At 43.8% G+C, this 19474-nt stretch overlaps 2 protein-coding genes across 2 annotated transcripts in view; one reads left to right on the top strand and one right to left on the bottom strand.

Moving 5' to 3' along the window:
* PIGL (phosphatidylinositol glycan anchor biosynthesis class L) overlaps nt 1–1538 on the bottom strand; it is a 41726-nt gene extending 40188 nt beyond the window's left edge. Inside the window, exon 1 of the mRNA XM_058164002.1 lies at nt 1242–1538. Within this exon, the coding sequence (XP_058019985.1) occupies nt 1242–1524 (283 nt within the window). The 5' untranslated portion in view covers nt 1525–1538. The remainder of the gene's footprint in view (nt 1–1241) is intronic.
* An 11739-nt stretch (nt 1539–13277) lies between these two features.
* NCOR1 (nuclear receptor corepressor 1) overlaps nt 13278–19474 on the top strand; it is a 195279-nt gene continuing 189082 nt past the window's right edge. Inside the window, exon 1 of the mRNA XM_058163993.1 lies at nt 13278–13356. The gene's annotated coding sequence lies outside the window, so the exon portion shown is untranslated. The remainder of the gene's footprint in view (nt 13357–19474) is intronic.

Raw genomic sequence — 19474 nt, 5'->3', positions numbered from 1 at the left:
CGCCTGTTTGGAACCCTCACCACATCTCTGACATCAATACAATTGAGCGAGTCCAGAAATATTTTACAAGAAGAGTTCTCCACTCCTCTGATTACAACAAAATACCTTATGTCACCAGACTTGAAATCCTAGGCCTAGAAAACTTGGAACTCCATCGCCTTAGACAAGACCTAAGTTTAACTCATAGAATCATCTACTGTAATGTCCTTCTGGTTAAAGACTACTTCAGCTTTAATTGCAATAATACTAGAGCAACCAATAGATTTAAACTTAATGTCAACCGCTTTAATCTAGATTGCAGAAAATATGACTTCTGTAACAGAATCATCAGTGCTTGGAATACTTTACCTGACTCTGTGGTCTCTTCCCATAATCCTAAAAGCTTTATCCAAAAACTTTTTACTATTGACCTCACCCCATTCCTAAGAGGACCATTCTATTCTATTCTATTCTATTCTATTCTATTCTATTCTATTCTATTCTATTCTATTCTATTCTATTCCTTTTATGTACACTGAGAGCATCTGCACCAAGACAAATTCCTTGTGTGTCCAATCACACTTGGCCAATAAAAAAATCTATTCTATTCTATTCTATTCTATTATTGTTGTTAAGAAAATAATATCCCAGTAATTTATATATATATATATTATTATTTTTTCTTCTTCAATCCCCAGAAAAAGATGTTTGGGAGTCTCACGCAAAGCCATGCTGTTAAGATTCCACAGGTGAGGGGGACTCCCCAGTCCGATTCTAGCTTTTTTTTTGAAATGAGACTTTTTTGAAATGAGACTTTTTTTAAAAAAATGAGACTTTTGCTCATTTAACAAGTGTGTTGGGAAAAAATTGATGAGATCTTTATTGCAGTTTTCTCTCCTATTTTCTTCCTTCCTTTTCTTTTCCCTCCTTTTCCCATCATGTCTTTTTTTTTTTTTTAGGCTATAAGCCTCTCAATGAACCAACTTCTGCTTGGTTTTTGTTATGCCCATTTTGTAGACAGGGCAAACTGAGGCTCAGTGACGTCACAAGCAATGGCGGACTTTCGTTAGCCCCAAAGGAATACACGCTAGCGATGGGCGGAACTCTTCGGAAGGTCGAAGCCAGATGACGTCAGAACGACGCCGCTTACGTATGGCAATGGTATCCGCTCGTTCAGCCCCACGCGCAAGATAGGCGTTCCGAGAATGCGGTTGCTAGGCAACTCCGCAGCGCTCTTCTTCTTCCTCCCCCCCTCCCTTCACCTGTGGAGCCGCAGAGAAGCCACAGACTGGCCGACTTCAAGGCGAGGATGCTGGGGGCGAAGAACATAGCTTCGTCATCAGGGTGCGCCGTCACGAAGAGGACGCGGGTGGCCTTGACATCGCGTCGCACCGTCGCTGACGCCTCCGGTCCGTCTGAGAAAAGCGTCCGGTGGTCCGGCCGTCTCCACTTCTTCAGTCCGCGGTAGCGCTGCAGCCACCAACGAGAAAGGAACCATAGCAAAAGAACGACAAGAAGGAAAAGAAACGGGGCGTTCGTCGCCATTGTAACGCAGGAAAGAAGGGGGGAAAAAGGAAAGGACAAAGGAAGTCCGGATGGAAACCTGAACCGCAAAAGAATGGTTCCGCCTCATATTCTTTTAGAGAAAATGATATTTTCTTGGTATTTCCAAGCTGGGTTGTAAAACCGTTGCAGGAAACCAAAAGGTTGCCAAATCTAGGATAACATCCAACCTATCTTATCTTTTGGATTGGTTCCACCTTTCAATGCAATTCTTCAGTTCCTGGACCAGCAAGCCCAAGCACAGCATCCTTTAACTATCTCAATTTTGCTCCCTTCCAATTCATTCGCAGAAGAAAAAAAACACATGGCAAAACTCCTCAGAGACACTAAAATACACTGGACTCCCTCTCTCTTGTACAGTGTGAACTTTGCCTTTCAAACAAATTTCAGGTTGTTGCAGAATCCAGAAAATTATTAAGTCAAATAGCAATATATTCTGGAATGTTGCATTTGCTGGAGATAAAAGCTGTGGATATTTTTTTTTTTGCTGATTATGTTATTTAGTTTATTTATTTTTTATTTATTTTATTTTGTCACAACAATATGTAAGTATCATACAAAAGATTATATAGTATATAAACACATATATGAGTAAATATAAGGAGGTATAAGCATATATATAGGAAGAAGAAAAGAAAAAAAAACCAATAGGACAGGAACAGTAGGCATGTTTGTGCGCTTATGCACGCCCCTTAGTTGGGTAATGAAATGCCTGCAAGCAAACAATCAAGCTCGGAGAGTACCAAGTGCCCCACATTCCTCCTCTTTCTCCTCTTCTTCCTCGACTCCACAAACCCTACTCGCTTCTAGCCCTAGTTAAAGGCCTGGAGACTGAAACATGGAACAGTTGCAGGATTTGGGTTTGGCCAGTCTAGAGAAAGAACGACTAGGGGGACATGATAGTAGTATTCCAGTATTTGAGGGGCTGCCCCAAAGAAGAGGGGGGTCAACTTATTTTCCAAAGCATCAGAAGACAAGAATAGAATAGAATAGAATAGAATAGAATTTTTTATTGGCCAACTGTGATTGGACACACAAGGAATTTGTCTTTGGTGCATAGGCTCTCAGTGTACATAAAAGAAAAGATACGTTCATCAACGTACAACATTTACAACACAATTGATGGTCACAATTGATGAAGCAAACGATGGAAACTAACCAAGGAGAGGAGCAACCTGGAATTAAGTAGAAATTTCCTGACAGAATGTAACCATTGGAACAGCTTGTCTCCAGAAATTGTGAGTGCTCTGTCACTGGAGGTTTTAAAGAAGAGACTGGACAGCCACTTGTCTCAAATGGTATAGGGACTCCTGCTTGAGGAGGGGGCTGGACTAGAAGACCTCCAAGGTTCCTTTCAGCTCTATTCTGATTGACTGCAGATGAGCTTCATAAATAACCATCCACAACTCCAGGTCATAGCCTCTATCACACCTCTCAACATTGGATACAAAACCAGGTTATTTAACTAAGTTAAAATCAGTAGAGTTAGAGCTAAGCTAATCTCAGTTGAAATGAGGTTTCATACAGTGGGTTCCGTGGTAGAAAATTCTCTCTAAATTAATCTTTTTGCAGGGTAACTAACAGGCATTTCTTAAAAGCAAAGCATGTTTGTGCCACAGTGTTGTGGCAAAGTGTGGATTCACTGCTTTGTCCCCACATGTTATGTAAATTGGATCTTGATAAAAATTATGACTAAGGAAATAAACAGGACTTTGTAGCCCATTCCATCTCAGACGAGGATGAATTTCATATTTATTCTAATATTAACTTATTTATGTGAAGTTTAAGATAGACTTCAATTCCCAGAATTTTTTTGCATGCTTTAAGATGGGTGGATTTCAACTCCCAGAATTCCACAGGCAGCAAGCTTTAAGAGAGGTAGATTCCCACTCCCAGAATTCCCCATCCAGCATGCTTTAAGAGGGATGGACTTCAATTCCCACAATTCCCCAGCAGCTTGTTTAAGATGGGCAGACTTCAACTGCCAGAATTCCCCAGTGCGGACATCAACTCTCAAAATTCCCTAGTTACTGTGTTTGTTGGGATAATCATGCTGGCTGGGAAATTCTGGGAGTTGAAGTCCACCCCTCTTAAAGTTGCCAAATTTGTAAACATTGGGCCAAAATGATCCTGAAGTTCCAATCCTTACGATAATTCTATGTATTCCATTAAATACTTGGTAGCCTCTAAAAGCTGCTGCATTTTTCAAGATCTTTTGACCTTTTTAATTTGAGCATTGACAGACTCCCACATTCCATAAATGGAAAGGTGTTTTGCCATCTGGTCCATCTAAGTATGGTTACTTAGAATCAGGCCTCCTGATTTTAATAGTGTTCCCTTCCAAGTAAATGTCTTATTAAGAATGCAGTTGTGATTTGCAGATTTCTTCACAATGTTGTTATAATTCTGGGGTGAAATCCAGCAGGTTCTGACAGGTTCTGGAGAACCAGTAGTGGAAATTTTGAGTAGTTGGGAGAACCAGCAAATACTACCTCTGACTGATCCCAAAGTGGGGTGGGAATGGAGATTTTGCAGCATCCTTCCCCTGGAGTGGGGAGGGAATGGAGATTTTGCAGTATCCTTCCCCTGGAGTGGGGTGGGAATGGAGATTTTGCAGTATCCTTCCCCTGCCATGCCCACCAAGCCACACCACACCTACCAAGCCACACCAACAGAACCAGTAGTAAAAAAATTTGAATTTCACCACTGTTTTTTATTTATTTATTTATTTATTTATTTTTGTCACATTATATACAAGCACATATAATAAAAGAAAACAATAGGACAGGAACGGTAGGCACTTTTGTGCACTTATGCACACCCCTTATAGTCCTCTTAGGAATGGGGTGAGGTCAATGGTAGACAGTTTTTGGTTAAAGCTTTTGGGAGTTTGAGAAGAGACCACAGAGTCAGGTAGTGTGTTCCAAGCGTTAACAACTCTGTTACAAAAATCATATTATATATGTTATGCTTGCCTTTTTGTCAAGACAATAAATCAGTAGGGCATCATCACTTTTTAAATAAATAATTGACCAACCAATCCTATGTTATATATTTATGTAAAATCCTACAGCAATATATTTTGCTAAGCGATATAACGTAGTTAAGTTATGGACAGGATTACTACTCTCCCTGGCAAACTTCCAAAGTTTATATAACCAATGCAGGATTAACCTTAAATTTCCAGAAAGTTTTTTTTTTCCTGCAGCCAAATTTATGCTGCTCTTATTATTTGCTGATTTGCAAACAAAGGGGAAGAGAAATTAGAGGATTTTGCTGGTGGAATTTCTGTTCGGTACTAGAAAGGAAATTCTCAATTTGTGCTTAATTTAGGAAAAGGTTCTTATTATGCGATCATCCTGCCTTACAAAATTTTACAAAGTCTTAAATTGGAAATCTAAAACCTTTGCAAACCTCTGAAGCCATTTCCCACTTGGTGATACTATTGATCTGTTTAACTAGGAGCCGTGATAGCTCAGGCTGTAAAGAAGCCTGTTATTAGAACACAGCAGCCTGCAATTACTGCAGGTTCAAGCCCGGCCCAAGGTTGACTCAGCCTTCCATCCTTTATAAGGTAGGTAAAATGAGGACCCAGATTGTTGGGGGGGCAATAAGTTGACTTTGTAAAAATATACAAAATAGAATGAGACTATTGCCTTATACACTGTAAGCCGCCCTGAGTCTTCGGAGAAGGGCGGGATATAAATGTAAACAAAAAAAACTATAACATTTATTTGAAGACTTTTATACATGCTGCTGGTAGAATAGAATAGAATTAGAATAGAATTTTTATTGGCCAAGTGTGATTGGACACACAAGGAATTTGTCTTGGTGCAGATGCTCTCAGTGTACATAAAAGAAAAGATACCTTCATCAAGGTACAACATTTACAACACAAATGATGGTCAATATATCAATATAAATCATAAGGATTGCCAGCAACAAGTTACAGTCATACAGTCATAAGTGGAAAGAGATTGGTGATGGGAACGATGAGAAGATTAATAGTAGTGCAGATTCAGTAAATAGTTTGACAGTGTTGAGGGAATTATTTGTTTAGCAGAGTGATGGCCTTCGGGAAAAAACTGTTCTTGTGTCTAGTTGTTCTGGTGTGCAGTGCTCTATAGCGTCGTTTTGAGGGTAGGAGTTGAAACAGTTTATGTCCAGGATGTGAGGGATCTGTAAATATTTTCACGGCCCTCTTCTTGATTCATGCAGTATACAGGTCCTCAATGGAAGGCAGGTTGGTAGCAATTATTTTTTCTGCAGTTCTAATTATCCTCTGAAGTCTGTGTTTTTCTTGTTGGGTTGCAGAACCGAACCAGACAGTTATAGAGGTGCAAATGACAGACTCAATAATTCCTCTGTAGAACTGGATCAGCAGCTCCTTGGGCAGTTTGAGCTTACTGAGTTGGCGCAGAAAGAACATTCTTTGTTGTCCTTTTTTGATGATGTTTTTGATGTTAGCTGTCCATTTTAGATCTTGTGATATGATAGAACCTAGAAATTTGAAGGTTTCCACTGTTGATACTGTGTTGTCTAGTATTGAGAGGTGGAAGTATGGAAAGGTTTGGAAGTATGGAAGTATGGAAGGGTTACTATGGTCAGCCCATAGTAGGTTAATCAGGCATCTGACAAAAGGAAATGAGAGGCCGCCTGGCCTAATGGATAAGGTACTGATCGAGAGGACCAGGAGATGGTGAGTTCTAGTCCTGCCTTAGACATGAGAGTCAGCTGGCTGAATTTGGGCCAATCACCCGAAGACAGTGAGTTCTTGTTCCATCTGATGCATGAAAGCCAGCTGCGTGATTTTTGGGCCAACGACCAGGAGACGGTGAGTTCTAGTTCTGTCGTGAAAGCTGGTTGGGTGACTTTAGGCCAATCACACACTCTCAGCCCAACTGACTTCCTTGCAGGGTTGTTGTTTTCAGCAACATAAGCCGAAGAAGGAATATTACATATGTTTACCACCTCCAAATAACTTATAAACTAATACAAGTGGGATAAAAATCTTACACAATGTAAGCCGCTCTGAGTCAAATGATCTAAGTGCCAAAGCCCACTGCAACTACATAGCAAAAAAAGCTCTAAGAGTTGTAAACCTAATTTTGCGTAGCTTCTTTTCCAAAAACACCACACTACTAACCAGAGCATATAAAACATTTGCTAGACCAATTCTAGAATACAGCTCACCTGTTTGGAACCCTCACCACATCTCTGACATCAATACAATTGAACGTGTCCAGAAATATTTTACAAGAAGAGTTCTCCATTCCTCTGAAAACAACAAAATACCTTATCCCACTAGACTTGAAATCCTAGGCTTAGAAAACTTGGAACTCCGTCGCCTTCGACAAGACCTAAGTTTAACTCACAGAATCATCTATTGTAATGTCCTTCCTGTCAAAGACTACTTCAACTTTAATTGCAATAATACAAGGGCAACCAATAGATTTAAACTTAATGTAAACCGCTTTAATCTAGATTGCAGAAAATATGACTTCTGCAACAGAATCATCAGTGCTTGGAATACTTTACCTGACTCTGTGGTCTCTTCCCATAATCCTAAAAGCTTTAACCAAAAACTTTCTACTATTGACCTCACCCCATTCCTAAGAGGACCATAAGGGGCGTGCATAAGCGCACAAACGTGCCTACCATTCCTGTCCTATTGTTTTTCTTTTCTTCTTCCTATATATGTTTATATGTGTATATACTATATAATCTTTTTGTATGATGTTGTGACAAAATAAATAAAATAAAAATAAATAAATATAAATGTAAATAAATTAAAAAAAAAAAAGAATAAAACTGGATATGCCTCTGTTTGCTAGGCATAGCCTTAAAGTCAAATATTGTGCAGCTGTCTGAATATTTTTTCCTGATCAGTTTTCTCCAAGCTATCCTAACTTAGTCAGTTAGGGGGAAAAAGACCCTTGATCCACTGTTAACAAACATAGTTTACTAAAGCCAAGTGAGGCAAAGCCGGATCTGAAGTTTTGCACCCAAAGAGTCTGGTTCACTTTTCCCTTCTCCCCACCTTTCTCCTAGGTATCTTTTAATTGTCCAATGACATTCAAAACAAATTGTTTTAGTAACAGTCCTTGGCTTGGCGGGCTGGATAACATCACATTCCATGAGCTTGGAACGGCCTGCGGCTCAAACCGGATGGCCCGAAAAGTAGTTTTGTTTCCCGGTGTGGGAAAGCCCCCACCCCACCCCCTCAGAGAATGAAGTATTTTGGGGGAATATTAAAAGAGGCAGAATATTGTATTTCCCCAAAGGAAAAATGGAGAAAAATCTTAACAACGGCAGAAAGCAGCCCCCAGTCTTCCTGCCGTAGCCTCAAGCGGAAGCTTCAAGTCTTTACAAATGGAATGGAATGGAATAGAAAATATGGAATGGAATGGAATGATATGGTGCAACCAAAACAATCTGGAACTGAACATACTCAAAACCGTAGAAATGGTGGTAGACTTTAGGAGAAACCCTTCCATACTTCCACCTCTCACAATACTAGACAACACAGTATCGACGGTAGAAACCTTCAAATTTCTGGGTTCTATCATATCGCAAGATCTCAAATGGACAGCTAACATCAAAAACATCATTAAAAAAGGACAGCAAAGAATGTTCTTTCTGCGCCAACACAGAAAGCTCAAACTGCCCAAGGAGCTGCTGATCCAGTTCTACAGAGGAATTATTGAGTCTGTCATTTGCACCTCTATAACTGTCTGGTTCGGTTCTGCAACCCAACAAGAAAAACACAGACTTCAGAGGATAATTAGAACTGCAGAAAAAATAATTGCTACCAACCTGCCTTCCATTGAGGACCTGTATACTGCACGAATCAAGAAGAGGGCCGTGAAAATATTTGCAGATCCCTCGCATCCTGGACATAAACTGTTTCAACTCCTACCCTCAAAACGACGCTATAGAGCACTGCACACCAGAACAACTAGACACAAGAACAGTTTTTCCCCGAAGGCCATCACTCTGCTAAACAAATAATTCCCTCAACACTGTCAAACTATTTACTGAATCTGCACTACTATTAATCTTCTCATCGTTCCCATCACCAATCTCTTTCCACTTACGACTGTATGACTGTAACTTGTTGCTGGCAATCCTTATGATTTATATTGATATATTGACCATCAATTGTGTTGTAAATGTTGTACCTTGATGAACGTATCTTTTCTTTTATGTACACTGAGAGCATCTGCACCAAGACAAATTCCTTGTGTGTCCAATCATACTTGGCCAATAAAAAATTCTGTTCTATTCTATTCTATATAGGAGGAAGAGGAGGAGGAAGGGAAAAAGGGAGAAGGAGAGAAGGAGAAGCAAGAATAGAATAGAATAGAATAGAATAGAATAGAATAGAATAGAATAGAATAGAATAGAATAGAATAGAATAGAATAAATAACAGAGCTGGAAGGGTGTTTGGAGGTCTTCTAGTCCAACCCGCTGCTCAAGCAGGAAAACCTATACCAGTGATGGCTAACCTTTTATTTTTATTTATTTATTTATTTAAATTTTTATACCGCCCTTCTCCTCGAAGGACTCAGGGCGGTGTACAGCCAAAAATAAAACAGCAAGTATACAAAGTTAAAATATCAATTTAAAATACCTATTCAATAGTGGCCGAATTAAAACCGTCAGATTGACCTAACCTAAAATACCCCATATAAAATTACAAAGGATTAAAACTTTAAAATTTGGAATTTAAAAAATCAGTCAGTCCAGTCCCGCTTGAATAAATAAGTGAGTTTTTAATTCCAGACCAAATGTCCAAGTATGTGCATGCGCAAATGCATGCGTGCCCGAACCCCTAAAATACAATGCACGCATGGGCCCTGTGCATGCCTGTCGTGTCCCACCCCCCACTCTGACGAACGAGTCAAAGAAGTCCGTGGCAAACTTGGCAACGAAGCCTCTGCAGCTTGCCAAGTTCCTTCAAGGTTTATCAGGGCAGGCAGGAGTCCAAGTTGTGACTTCAGCAATAGGGTCCGGTATCAGCAAACTCGATAAGACTTTGCTTGACTCAAGGTTGGAATGCCAAAAGCAGGTCCTTTATATAGGCTGTGGGGTGTGGCTCCATGACTCAGCATTTATCCAGGCCTGCCCCGCCCTTCCTTCTGCTGGCGTCACCTCTCAGATCTCCGGAAGCGAGGGTCCTCCAACGCTGAATTGTCTTCAGCTGGACCTGCTGTCACTAATTCCAGCACCTGGCTGGCTTCCTCTGACGGCTGAGCCAAAGGAACACACGCTGTAGGAGTGAAGTTTCTCTGGGTTGTCCGTTCACTCCTGGAATCCTCTCCGGGTATGGGGCCAGGGCCGGGGGCTGGAGGCATGACAGGCCGTTCATCTTCATTATCAGACTCGGAGTCTGATAACAGGCCCGGTTGGAGACGGGAGGGGCCGGGCTGTGGAGAGGAGGGAGGACGAGTCACAACACTGCCCAAGCATCCCATGCATGCACACGTCGCACCCCTACACGTCTCCGACACCCCCTCCCCCCCGTATGTGCAGCAAGGACTATGAATCTCCAGGTTTTTTTCATCCACATCGTACAACTGAGGAGGAAAAAGTAGTTAGGCTCTTCTACGATGACGACATTTAAACAATTTGCATTGCACAACGAAAGTGTATGTGTAATATGAACTGATCATTCAGCTCCAACCACATATACTGTATTTGGGTGGAACAGCCACCAGCCTGCAAAGAAGCCTAAATTATTATTATTATTATTATTATTATTATTATTATTATTATTATTATTATTATTATTATTATTATTATTTATTATATTTGTATACCGCCCATCTCCCGAAGGACTCAGGGCGGTTCACAGTCAAAAACAACAGAAAAACATATAATACATAAAAAAAAGCTAAAAGAATAGACAGTTAAATTCAATTGATGCTCTAACTTTTAAATACAAATTTAAAACCTCATTTAAACCCCTTTTTTAAATCAACCTAGTAGGAGTTCAAACAAAAAAAAACAGTTTCATGCCCCATGTTTCATGCATACAGTGTTACGTATGCTATAAATATTTTTTTTAAATTAGCATTCAAATTAGGTTGCAGTTGTGGCCTTTAAAAGAAAAAAAAACACTGACAAAGTGATATTAAAATGGATCTTTGAATGGCTCCATCCGATAGAAACAGCTTTTCTCAAACCTTTTAGATTCAGGATACTTTTACAGCCTTAAAACAGACAGTGAGTTTACGTGGGTGTAAAAAGGACACATATCCCCATATCAGCAACAACAATCAGCAACAAATCCCATCGCTACCTGTTCGCGTGCACAGAGACGTCCGGGCAGGTAATGGAGCCTCTCGCCGCTACCTGTTCATCCGAACCGGTAGCAACCCACCACTGGCAACAACATGTGCTGCAAGGAAGATTTACAACTTAATACGCCCTACAAGTCGTCCTCTCCTGGTGATTGCTCCAGAGTCACCCAGTTGGCTTTCATGCCTAAAGCAGGACTCGAACTCAGCAGGCTTCTAGCTTAGTGCCTTAGCCACTAAACCACTTAGCCTGGAATTTGTAATCCAAGTCAGATGGGACTTTCACATTGCCGCTGGTATGTAGCTTGTACCCATAGACGGCTTGGCATATTCTGCAGAATCAACTGTTGATAATTTCTTTGGAAAATTGTGGGGTGTTTTTTTTTTTCTTATTATTTTTGGGCTGATTTGCAAAGTCTGTAAAACTATCATGCAATCTGTTTATTTTTTCCATCCTGAATAAATCGACTGTGCTTTTGAATGAGTAATACAGTATTTCTCAACTGTGACAACTTGAAGATGTGTGTACTTCAAATCCCAGAATCCTCCAGGCAGCATGCTTTAAGAGAGGGTGGACTTAAAACTCCCAGAATCCCACAGCCATCAAGCTTTAAAATGGGTGGACTTCCACTCCCAGAATCCCCCAGCCAGCAATGCTTTAAGACAGGTGGACTTTCACTCCCATAATCCTCCAGGCAGCATGCTTTAAGAGGGGTGGACTCCAACTCCCAGAATTCCCCAGCCAGCATTCCTTAAGATGGGTGGACTTCCACTCCCAGAATCCCCCAGCCAGCCTGCTTTAAGAGGGGTGGACTCCAAATCCCAGAATTCCCCAGCCAGAATGCTTTAAGAGAGGAGGACTTCCACTCCCAGAATCCCCCAGTCAACATGTTTTAAGAGGGGTGGACTCCAACTCCCAGAATCCCCTGGCGAGCATTCCTTAAGATGGGTGGACTTCCACTCCCAGAATCCCCCAGCCAGCCTGCTTTAAGAGGGGTGGACTTCCACTCCCAGAATTCTCAGCCAGTAATGCTTTAAGAGGAGTGAACTTCCACTCCCAGAATTCCCCAGGTTTACTGGGGATTTCTGGGAATTGAAGTCCACAGATCTTTACTCTGTCAAGATATACAATACTGTATTTCTTGGCAATTATAGTTGGTTCAAGAATTCACGTTTTGGCTTCAGAGTACCCTGGTGCTGTGTTGTGTATGAACTTGCCAATATGCTTAAGAGTAAGCCAAAATCTTAATCTTTTTTGGCAAATTGCTTAAACCCAAACTAACTCATGTAATTAATGTTGTGCCAAAGAGTTTTTTTTTTTTTTGGCTGAAATTCCAATTAAGGGCCAATTAAATTAAGTTGCCCCTTAATTCCAGGAAACTTTGCCCCTCCCTTTTCCTGGTCTTGATTTCTTAATTAACTTCAGGCGTATTCTTATTGGTTGAAAGAGGGACTGATTTCCCGCCCTCCTATGGCGTTGGGGGGGAGGGCTGCTCACCTTTCCTCCTCTCTGATTGGACGTGACGTCATCTGCGCGAAGAGGCGGAAGTATCCAGCTCATAGATGTAGAAAAGTGAAGAAAATCTCTTGCTGGGATACAGAGTCTACAGAAGAAGCCATTTTTTTGTTTATTATCCCGGGGAATAAAAATTAAAGCCTCGATGGATTTAGAGAGGTTAAGCAACAGTTGCAATATTTTTCCCAGAAAGAATAATCTTATTTCTATAGCAAACAATTATTTTAATTATGTTTTTTTTTTAAAAAAGTCTTCCTTTAATTTGATTGCAGATGCACTTGGATATTAATATTGGGCACCGTTTGAAAAATAATAATCAGCAAAAGCAAATGCAACTCTTCAATTTAGTGCTGGCAAGCCTGGGAAAATATAAAGTGAATTTTGCAAAAATCAACTTTTCTAGAGGATCATGTCGCAATATCTTTCGCACGAATCTCTCTAAACTTTTCTTACGTCTATAGTCCACCAGGTCCCAACGAGGCCCCCCTTATCGCCTTCACCTCAGAGGCCGCCTGAGTTGCTCCCTCCCATTGGCTGGGTGCGCGGGGCCACGCCCCTCCACCTTTGCATCCCTATTGGCCAGCGCTCCTCTCCGACTCTTCCCCCTCCCCCGAAGCGTCCCCACCGTAGAGTTTGCTTAATTGGTGCCGCACGGTCCTGGAAGGGGTGTAAGTGAATTTTCCTACGTCGAACCGGTTCTCGCGTTTCCTACGGAATTCAATCTCCCCAGTCGAAACGTTAACGAATAGCGAGAGCCATCCGGATGAGCGGACGGGAGGATTTCCAGCGCTGCCCGCGGTGAGGTTTTAAAGTCGGCGGAACGGGCGTCGGCGGTGCTGCCAGGACCCGCTTCGCGAGGGCGAGGGGAGAAGGGGCGGAGCCTCGGGGGAAGCCGGAGGGAGGGGGCCCGGAGGGAGGGGGGGAGCCAAGATGGCGGCGGCTGAGGAGGAGGAGGTCTCGCTGCCACCGACGCCGCCGAGGAATTGCAGGATGAGGTGAGGCCAGGCCGGGCCCGGCGCGGTTCCTTCCCGGGCGGGGAACTTGCGGACTCTCGGGAGGTGGCGGGGGCGAGAAGGAAAAGGGGGCCGGAAGAGGCGGGGGGGCGAGGCCGGCTTGAGGGGGTGGCGGCGGCGGCGGCGGCGGCGATCTGACAGGGCGAGGAGTGGAGTGAGGGGGGTGGCGAAAGGGAAGCAAACGGACCCTCCGCTCGAGGCACGCTGAGGGAGGCGCCGGACTACACCTCCCATCGCTCCCCGCCGGCCTGGTTCTGTGCACGTGCGCAGGGACTACACTTCCCATCGCCCACAGCCTCCGCCTCCCCCCCCGATTCTTCTATTAGTATTCCTCCCCCCCCTTCCCCATATTTATATCCATTCGACACCCAGCCACCCCCCACACACACTATCTATATGCCTTGTATTCCTTTCCCCGGCCTTGTGTTTTGTTCCTGGGATTACAATTCCCATCATCCCCGGCCTCACGCTCCCCCAGAATCTCCATAGACGTAAAGGTTGGGGAGGATGGGATCCCATCATCCCCGACCTCACGCTCCCCCAGAATCTCCATAGGTGTAAAGGTTGGGGAGGATGGGATCCCATCATCCCCGGCCTCACGCTCCCCCAGAATCTCCATAGGTGTAAAGGTTGGGGAGGATGGGATCCCATCATCCCCGGCCTCACGCTCCCCCAGAATCTCCATAGATGTAAAGGTTGGGGAGGATGGGATCCCATCATCCCCGGCCTCACGCTCCCCCAGAATCTCCATAGATGTAGAAGTTGGGGAGGATGGGATCCCATCATCCCCGGCCTCACGCTCCCCCAGAATCTCTATAGGTGTAGAAGTTGGGGAGGATGGGATCCCATCATCCCCGGCCTCACGCTCCCCCAGAATCTCCATAGATGTAAAGGTTGGGGAGGATGGGATCCCATCATCCCCGGCCTCACGCTCCCCCAGAATCTCCATAGATGTAAAGGTTGGGGAGGATGGGATCCCATCATCCCCGATCTCACGCTCCCCCAGAATCTCCATAGGTGTAAAGGTTGGGGAGGATGGGATCCCATCATCCCCGGCCTCACGCTCCCCCAGAATCTCCATAGATGTAGAAGTTGGGGAGGATGGGATCCCATCCTCCCCAACCTCACAAACGAACACCCTCCCCCCGACTCTGCCCCATATTTTTGCTCCTCCACTTGCAATTCTTATCCTGGCTCATATGGGTGGTCCATATTCATCTGGGTGCCATATCCCATCATCCCTATCCCTATTCCCCCCCCCTTCGGGAGCTTCGAGATAATTCCCATTATCCCCGCCGCTGCACTTTTCCAGCCTTGGGTGCTCCTCCATGGCATCCACTCTGCCTCAAATGCCCATCGTCCCCTTCCCTGAATGTTTAATCGGGAGGGGGTAGCTCCCATCATCCCCGGCCGGCATGTGTTCCCCTGTTTGTGGTATCAGATTGCAACCCCAGAATTTGCTCTTGGTATTTCCTTTCTTGTTGCGGTTGTAATGGAAAGCCTCACTCTGCCTGGGACGCAGGCTGTGCTTGCTGGGAATGATGGATATTAGAGTCTTTATTGAGCTGACAAGTGTTTAGATTGCTGGAGGTTTGGCTCTATCCGCCTTTATTTGTTTGTTTATTTATTTATTTATTTATTTATTTATTTATTTGTATCCCGCCTTTATTATTTCTACAAATAACTCAAGGCAGAAGAGATATCCAACACACCTTCCTCCTATTTTCTCCGCAACAACAACAACCCTGCGGGGTGGGGTGGGCTGAGCGAGAGGGACTATCCAAGGTCACCCACTGGCTTTCATGACTAAGTCAGGACTAGAACTCACTTCCACCTGGTGATTGACCCAAAGTTACCTAATTGGCTTTCATGCCTAAAGCAGGACTAGAACTCACTTTCACCTGGTGGTTGACTGAAAGTCACCCAGCTGGCTTTCCTTCTAAGGCACAACTAGAGCTCCCCATCTCCTACTTTCCAGCATGGTGCCTTAACCACTAGACCAAACTTTAGCCCTCAGCCCTCCCTGGGGGACTTTGGGCCAGTCCCTCCCTCTCAGCACAAGAGTTACTATGGTCTAGCCTCGCAGATAATAATCATGTGACTCAGGGAGGCTGCAACAGTTGTAAACATACACTAATTGTCATGTGTCCCAAATTGGCGATGCTGTTTATTCTTGGGGTGTTGTGATGGTTGTAAGTCATTTTTTCCCCCAGCATTGTTGTAACATAAAACTATCGCTGTGAATGGTTGTAACTCGAGGATTGCCTTTAAAGCTAACTGGAAAAGGGAGAACGAAAAGAGAAATTTTGCAATAATGTTGGGTTTTTTTTTAAGGTGCATTTTTTTTAATTTGCATTTATATCCCGCCCTTCTCTGAAGACTCAGGGCGGCTTACACTATGTCAAGCAATAGTCTTCATCCATTTGTATATTATATACAAAGTCAACTTATTGTCCCCAACAATCTGGGTCCTCATTTTACCTACCTTATAAAGGATGGAAGGCTGAGTCAACCTTGGGCCTGGTGGGACTTGAACCTGCAGTAATTGCAGGCAGCTGTGTTAATAACAGACTGTCTTACGACCAGCATTGAGCCCACAACTGTGGTTGTTAAGCAAGACACTTGTTCAGTGAGCTTTGCTCCATTTGACGATCAGTCTAGCCAGAGTGGTTCAAGGAATCACTGCAGTTGTTAAGTCAGTAACACGGTCGTTAAGTGAATCTGCCTTCCCCCCCTTGACTTTGTATGTCAGAAGGTCACAAAACGGGATCAAGTGACCCTGGGACACCGCAACCGTCATAAATATGAACCAGTTGCCAAGCGTCTGAATTTGGATCACGTGACCCTGGGGATGCTGCAACGGTCCCTGAGTGGATATATTGCCGCGAATATAAATTTGAATAGAATAGAATTTATTGGCCAAGTGTGATTATACACCCAAGGAATTTGTCTTGGTGCATATGCTCTCAGTGTACATAAAAGAAAAGATACCTTCATCAAGGTACAACATTTACAACACAACTGATGATCAATATATCAATATAAATCATAAGGATTTCCAGCAACAAGTTATAGTCATACAGTCATAAGTGGAAAGAGATTGGTGATGGGAACTATGAGAAGATTAATAGTAGTGCAGATTCAGTAAATAGTCTGACAGTGTTGAGGGAATTATTTGTTTAGCAGAGTGATGGCCTTGGAAAAACTGTTCTTGTGTCTAGTTGTTCTGGTGTGCAGTGCTCTACAGCGTCGTTTTGAGGGTAGGAGTTGAAACAGTTTATGTCCTGGATGTGAGGGATCTGTAAATATTTTCACGGCCCTCTTCTTGATTCGTGCAGTATACAGGTCCTCAATGGAAGGCAGGTTGGTAGCCATTATTTTTTCTGCAGTTCTAATGATCCTCTGAAGTCTGTGTTTTTCTTGTTAGGTTGCAGAACCGAACCAGACAGTTATAGAGGTGCAAATGACAGACTCAATAATTCCTCTGTAGAACTGAATCAGCAGCTCCTTGGGCAGTTTGAGCTTACTGAGTCGGCGCAGAAAGAACATTCTTTGCTGTCCTTTTTTAATGATGTTTTTGATGTTAGCTGTCCATTTGAGATATTGCGATATGATAGAACCTAGAAATGATACAATAAGTGTGAAAAAAACGGTCCCGAGTCAGTTTTCAGTGCCGTTGTAAATTTGAACGGTCACTAAATGAACTGTTGTAAGCCAAGGACTACCTGTATTGGCTTTTTATATTTCTTTTTTCCTGTCCTTTCCAAAGAGGCTGTAAGCAAAATAACAGTTGGGAGGGACCTTGGAGGTCTTCTAGTCCAAGGGTCTCCAGCCGTGGCAACTTTAAGACTAGTGGACTTCAACTCCCAGAGTTCCTCAGCCAGCTTTGCTGGCTGAGGGACTCTGGGAGTTGAAGTCCACAAGCCTTAAAATTGCCAAGGTTGAAGACCCTTGTTCTAGTCCAATCCCCTGCTCAGGCAGGAGACCCTATACCCATGATGGTGAACCTATGGGACGCAGAGCCCTCTCTGTGGGCACGCCAGCCATCGCCCCAGCCCAGCTCCACTGCACATGAATGCACGCCTCTTGCCGGCAGCTGGTCTTCAGGTCTCTGCCGCGCATGGCGAGGGGGTGCATGCGCGGGGGGGGGCCCCACTCACCTTGCATTTTGGGGCCTCGCGCAGTGCCCTCGCGTCCTGTTTTGGCTTCCAGATTGGTGCAGGAGGCATTCCAGCCTCCCCACCACCACCGCTGCACCCTGTTCTGGGCCTGGAAAGCCGCCTGCACCAACCTGGAAGCCAAAAATGTGGGGGTGGGGTTGTGCGTGGGAGGTGGGGCACGCGGGGGTGGGTGGATGTTGTGGGTGCGTTGCATTATGGGTGCGGGCGTGCGCAGGTGCGCTTGCTTTTGGCAAAGGGCCTCTGTGGCTCAGACTGGTAAGACAGTCTGTTATTAACACAGCTGCCTGTAATTACTGCAGGTTCTAGTCCCACCAGGCCCAAGGTTGACTCAGCCTTCCATCCTTTATAAGGTAGGTAAAATGAGGACCCAGATTGTTGGGGGGGCAATAAGTTGACTTTGTGAAGATGAAGACTATTGCTAATATAGTGTAAGCCGCCCTGAGTCTTCGGAGAAGGGCGGGATATAAATGCAAAAAAAAAAAAAAGTTAGCCATCATTGCCCTATACCATGTCAGACAAGTGGCTGTCCAGTCTCTTCTTAAAAACCTCCAGTGGTGGAGTGCCCACGGTTTCTGGTGGCAAGTAGTTCCACTGGTTAATTGTCCTCACTGTTAGGAAGTTTCTCCTTACTTCCAGGTTGCTTCTTTCCTAGATGAGCTTCCATCCGTTGCTTCCTATCTTGCCTTCTGGTGCTGTGGAAAATAAGTTGACACTCCCCTCTTCTTTGGGGCAGCCCCTCAAATATTGGAAGACAACTATCATGTCACCCCAGTCCTTCTTTTCATTAAATTAGACATACCCACAGCAACCTCCCTTCCCTTCCGTGTCCCATTCTATGTCTGTGCAACTTAGAAGATTTAGGGAGGTGGAGCTGGATCAGTTAGGAAAATGCTGGAGATGGGACAGATTTGATGGTGAAAACAGGTTGAGAATGACTGACCAAGGGCATGAATCATAATCATAAAAGCAGAGTGGGAAGGGACCTTGGAGGTCTTCTAGTCCAACCCCCTGCCCAGGCAGGAAACCCTACACCATTTCAGACAAATGGCTATCCAACATTTTCTTAAAAATTTCCAATGTTGGAGCATTTACAACTTCTGGTGGCAAGTTGTTCCACTTATTAATTGTTCTAACTGTCAGGAAATTTCTCCTTAGTTCTAAGTTGCTTCTCTCCTTGATTAGTTTCCACCCATTGCTTCTTGTTCTACCCTCAGGTGCTTTGGAGAATAGTTTGACTCTCTCTTCTTTGTGGCAGCCCCTGAGATATTGGAACACAGCTATCATGTCTCCCCTAGTCCTTCTTTTCATTAAACTAGGCACACCGAGTTCCTGCAACCGTTCTTCATATGTTTTAGCCTCCAGTCCCCTAATCATCTTTGTTGCTCTTCTCTGCACTCTTTCTAGAGTCTCAACATCTTTTTTTTTATATTGTGGTGACCAAAACTGAATGCAATATTCCAAGTGTGGCCTTACCAAGGCTTTATAAAGTGGCACTAACACTTCATGTGATCTTGATTCTATCCCTCTGTTTATGCAGCCAAGGATTGTGTTGGCCTTTTTGGCAGCTGCTGCACACGGCTGGCTGAATAAAGAGTGGGGGAGAGAAGCAGCTGTATGGGAGGGATGGAAGGTCAGGAGTAAATAGCTTTGCTAGAGGTTGTGCAACCACAGGTAGTTCTCAACTTACGACCGCAATGGAGCCCAAAATCTTTGTTTGCTAAGTGATCCCAGGCAGCCTGCAAAACCGGGAAGGTTAGTAAAATATCCTGGAGGAAAAATAGGGTTGGTCCATTTCTGAATTCTTAATTTAAAAAAATGCTATGGTGGTCTTCTTTCAATCCCAGGAGCTCAGCGGCAGTTTTACTGAGATGTCATTTTTAATAAGAGTTAGTCCTTGACTTGCAGCCATTCGTTTAGGG

Source organism: Ahaetulla prasina, chromosome 1 (assembly GCF_028640845.1).
Source record: "Ahaetulla prasina isolate Xishuangbanna chromosome 1, ASM2864084v1, whole genome shotgun sequence".
Lineage (NCBI taxonomy): Eukaryota > Metazoa > Chordata > Lepidosauria > Squamata > Colubridae > Ahaetulla > Ahaetulla prasina.
The sequence above is the reverse complement of the archived record's forward strand: the minus strand, read 5'-3'. Positions and strand labels throughout refer to the sequence as shown.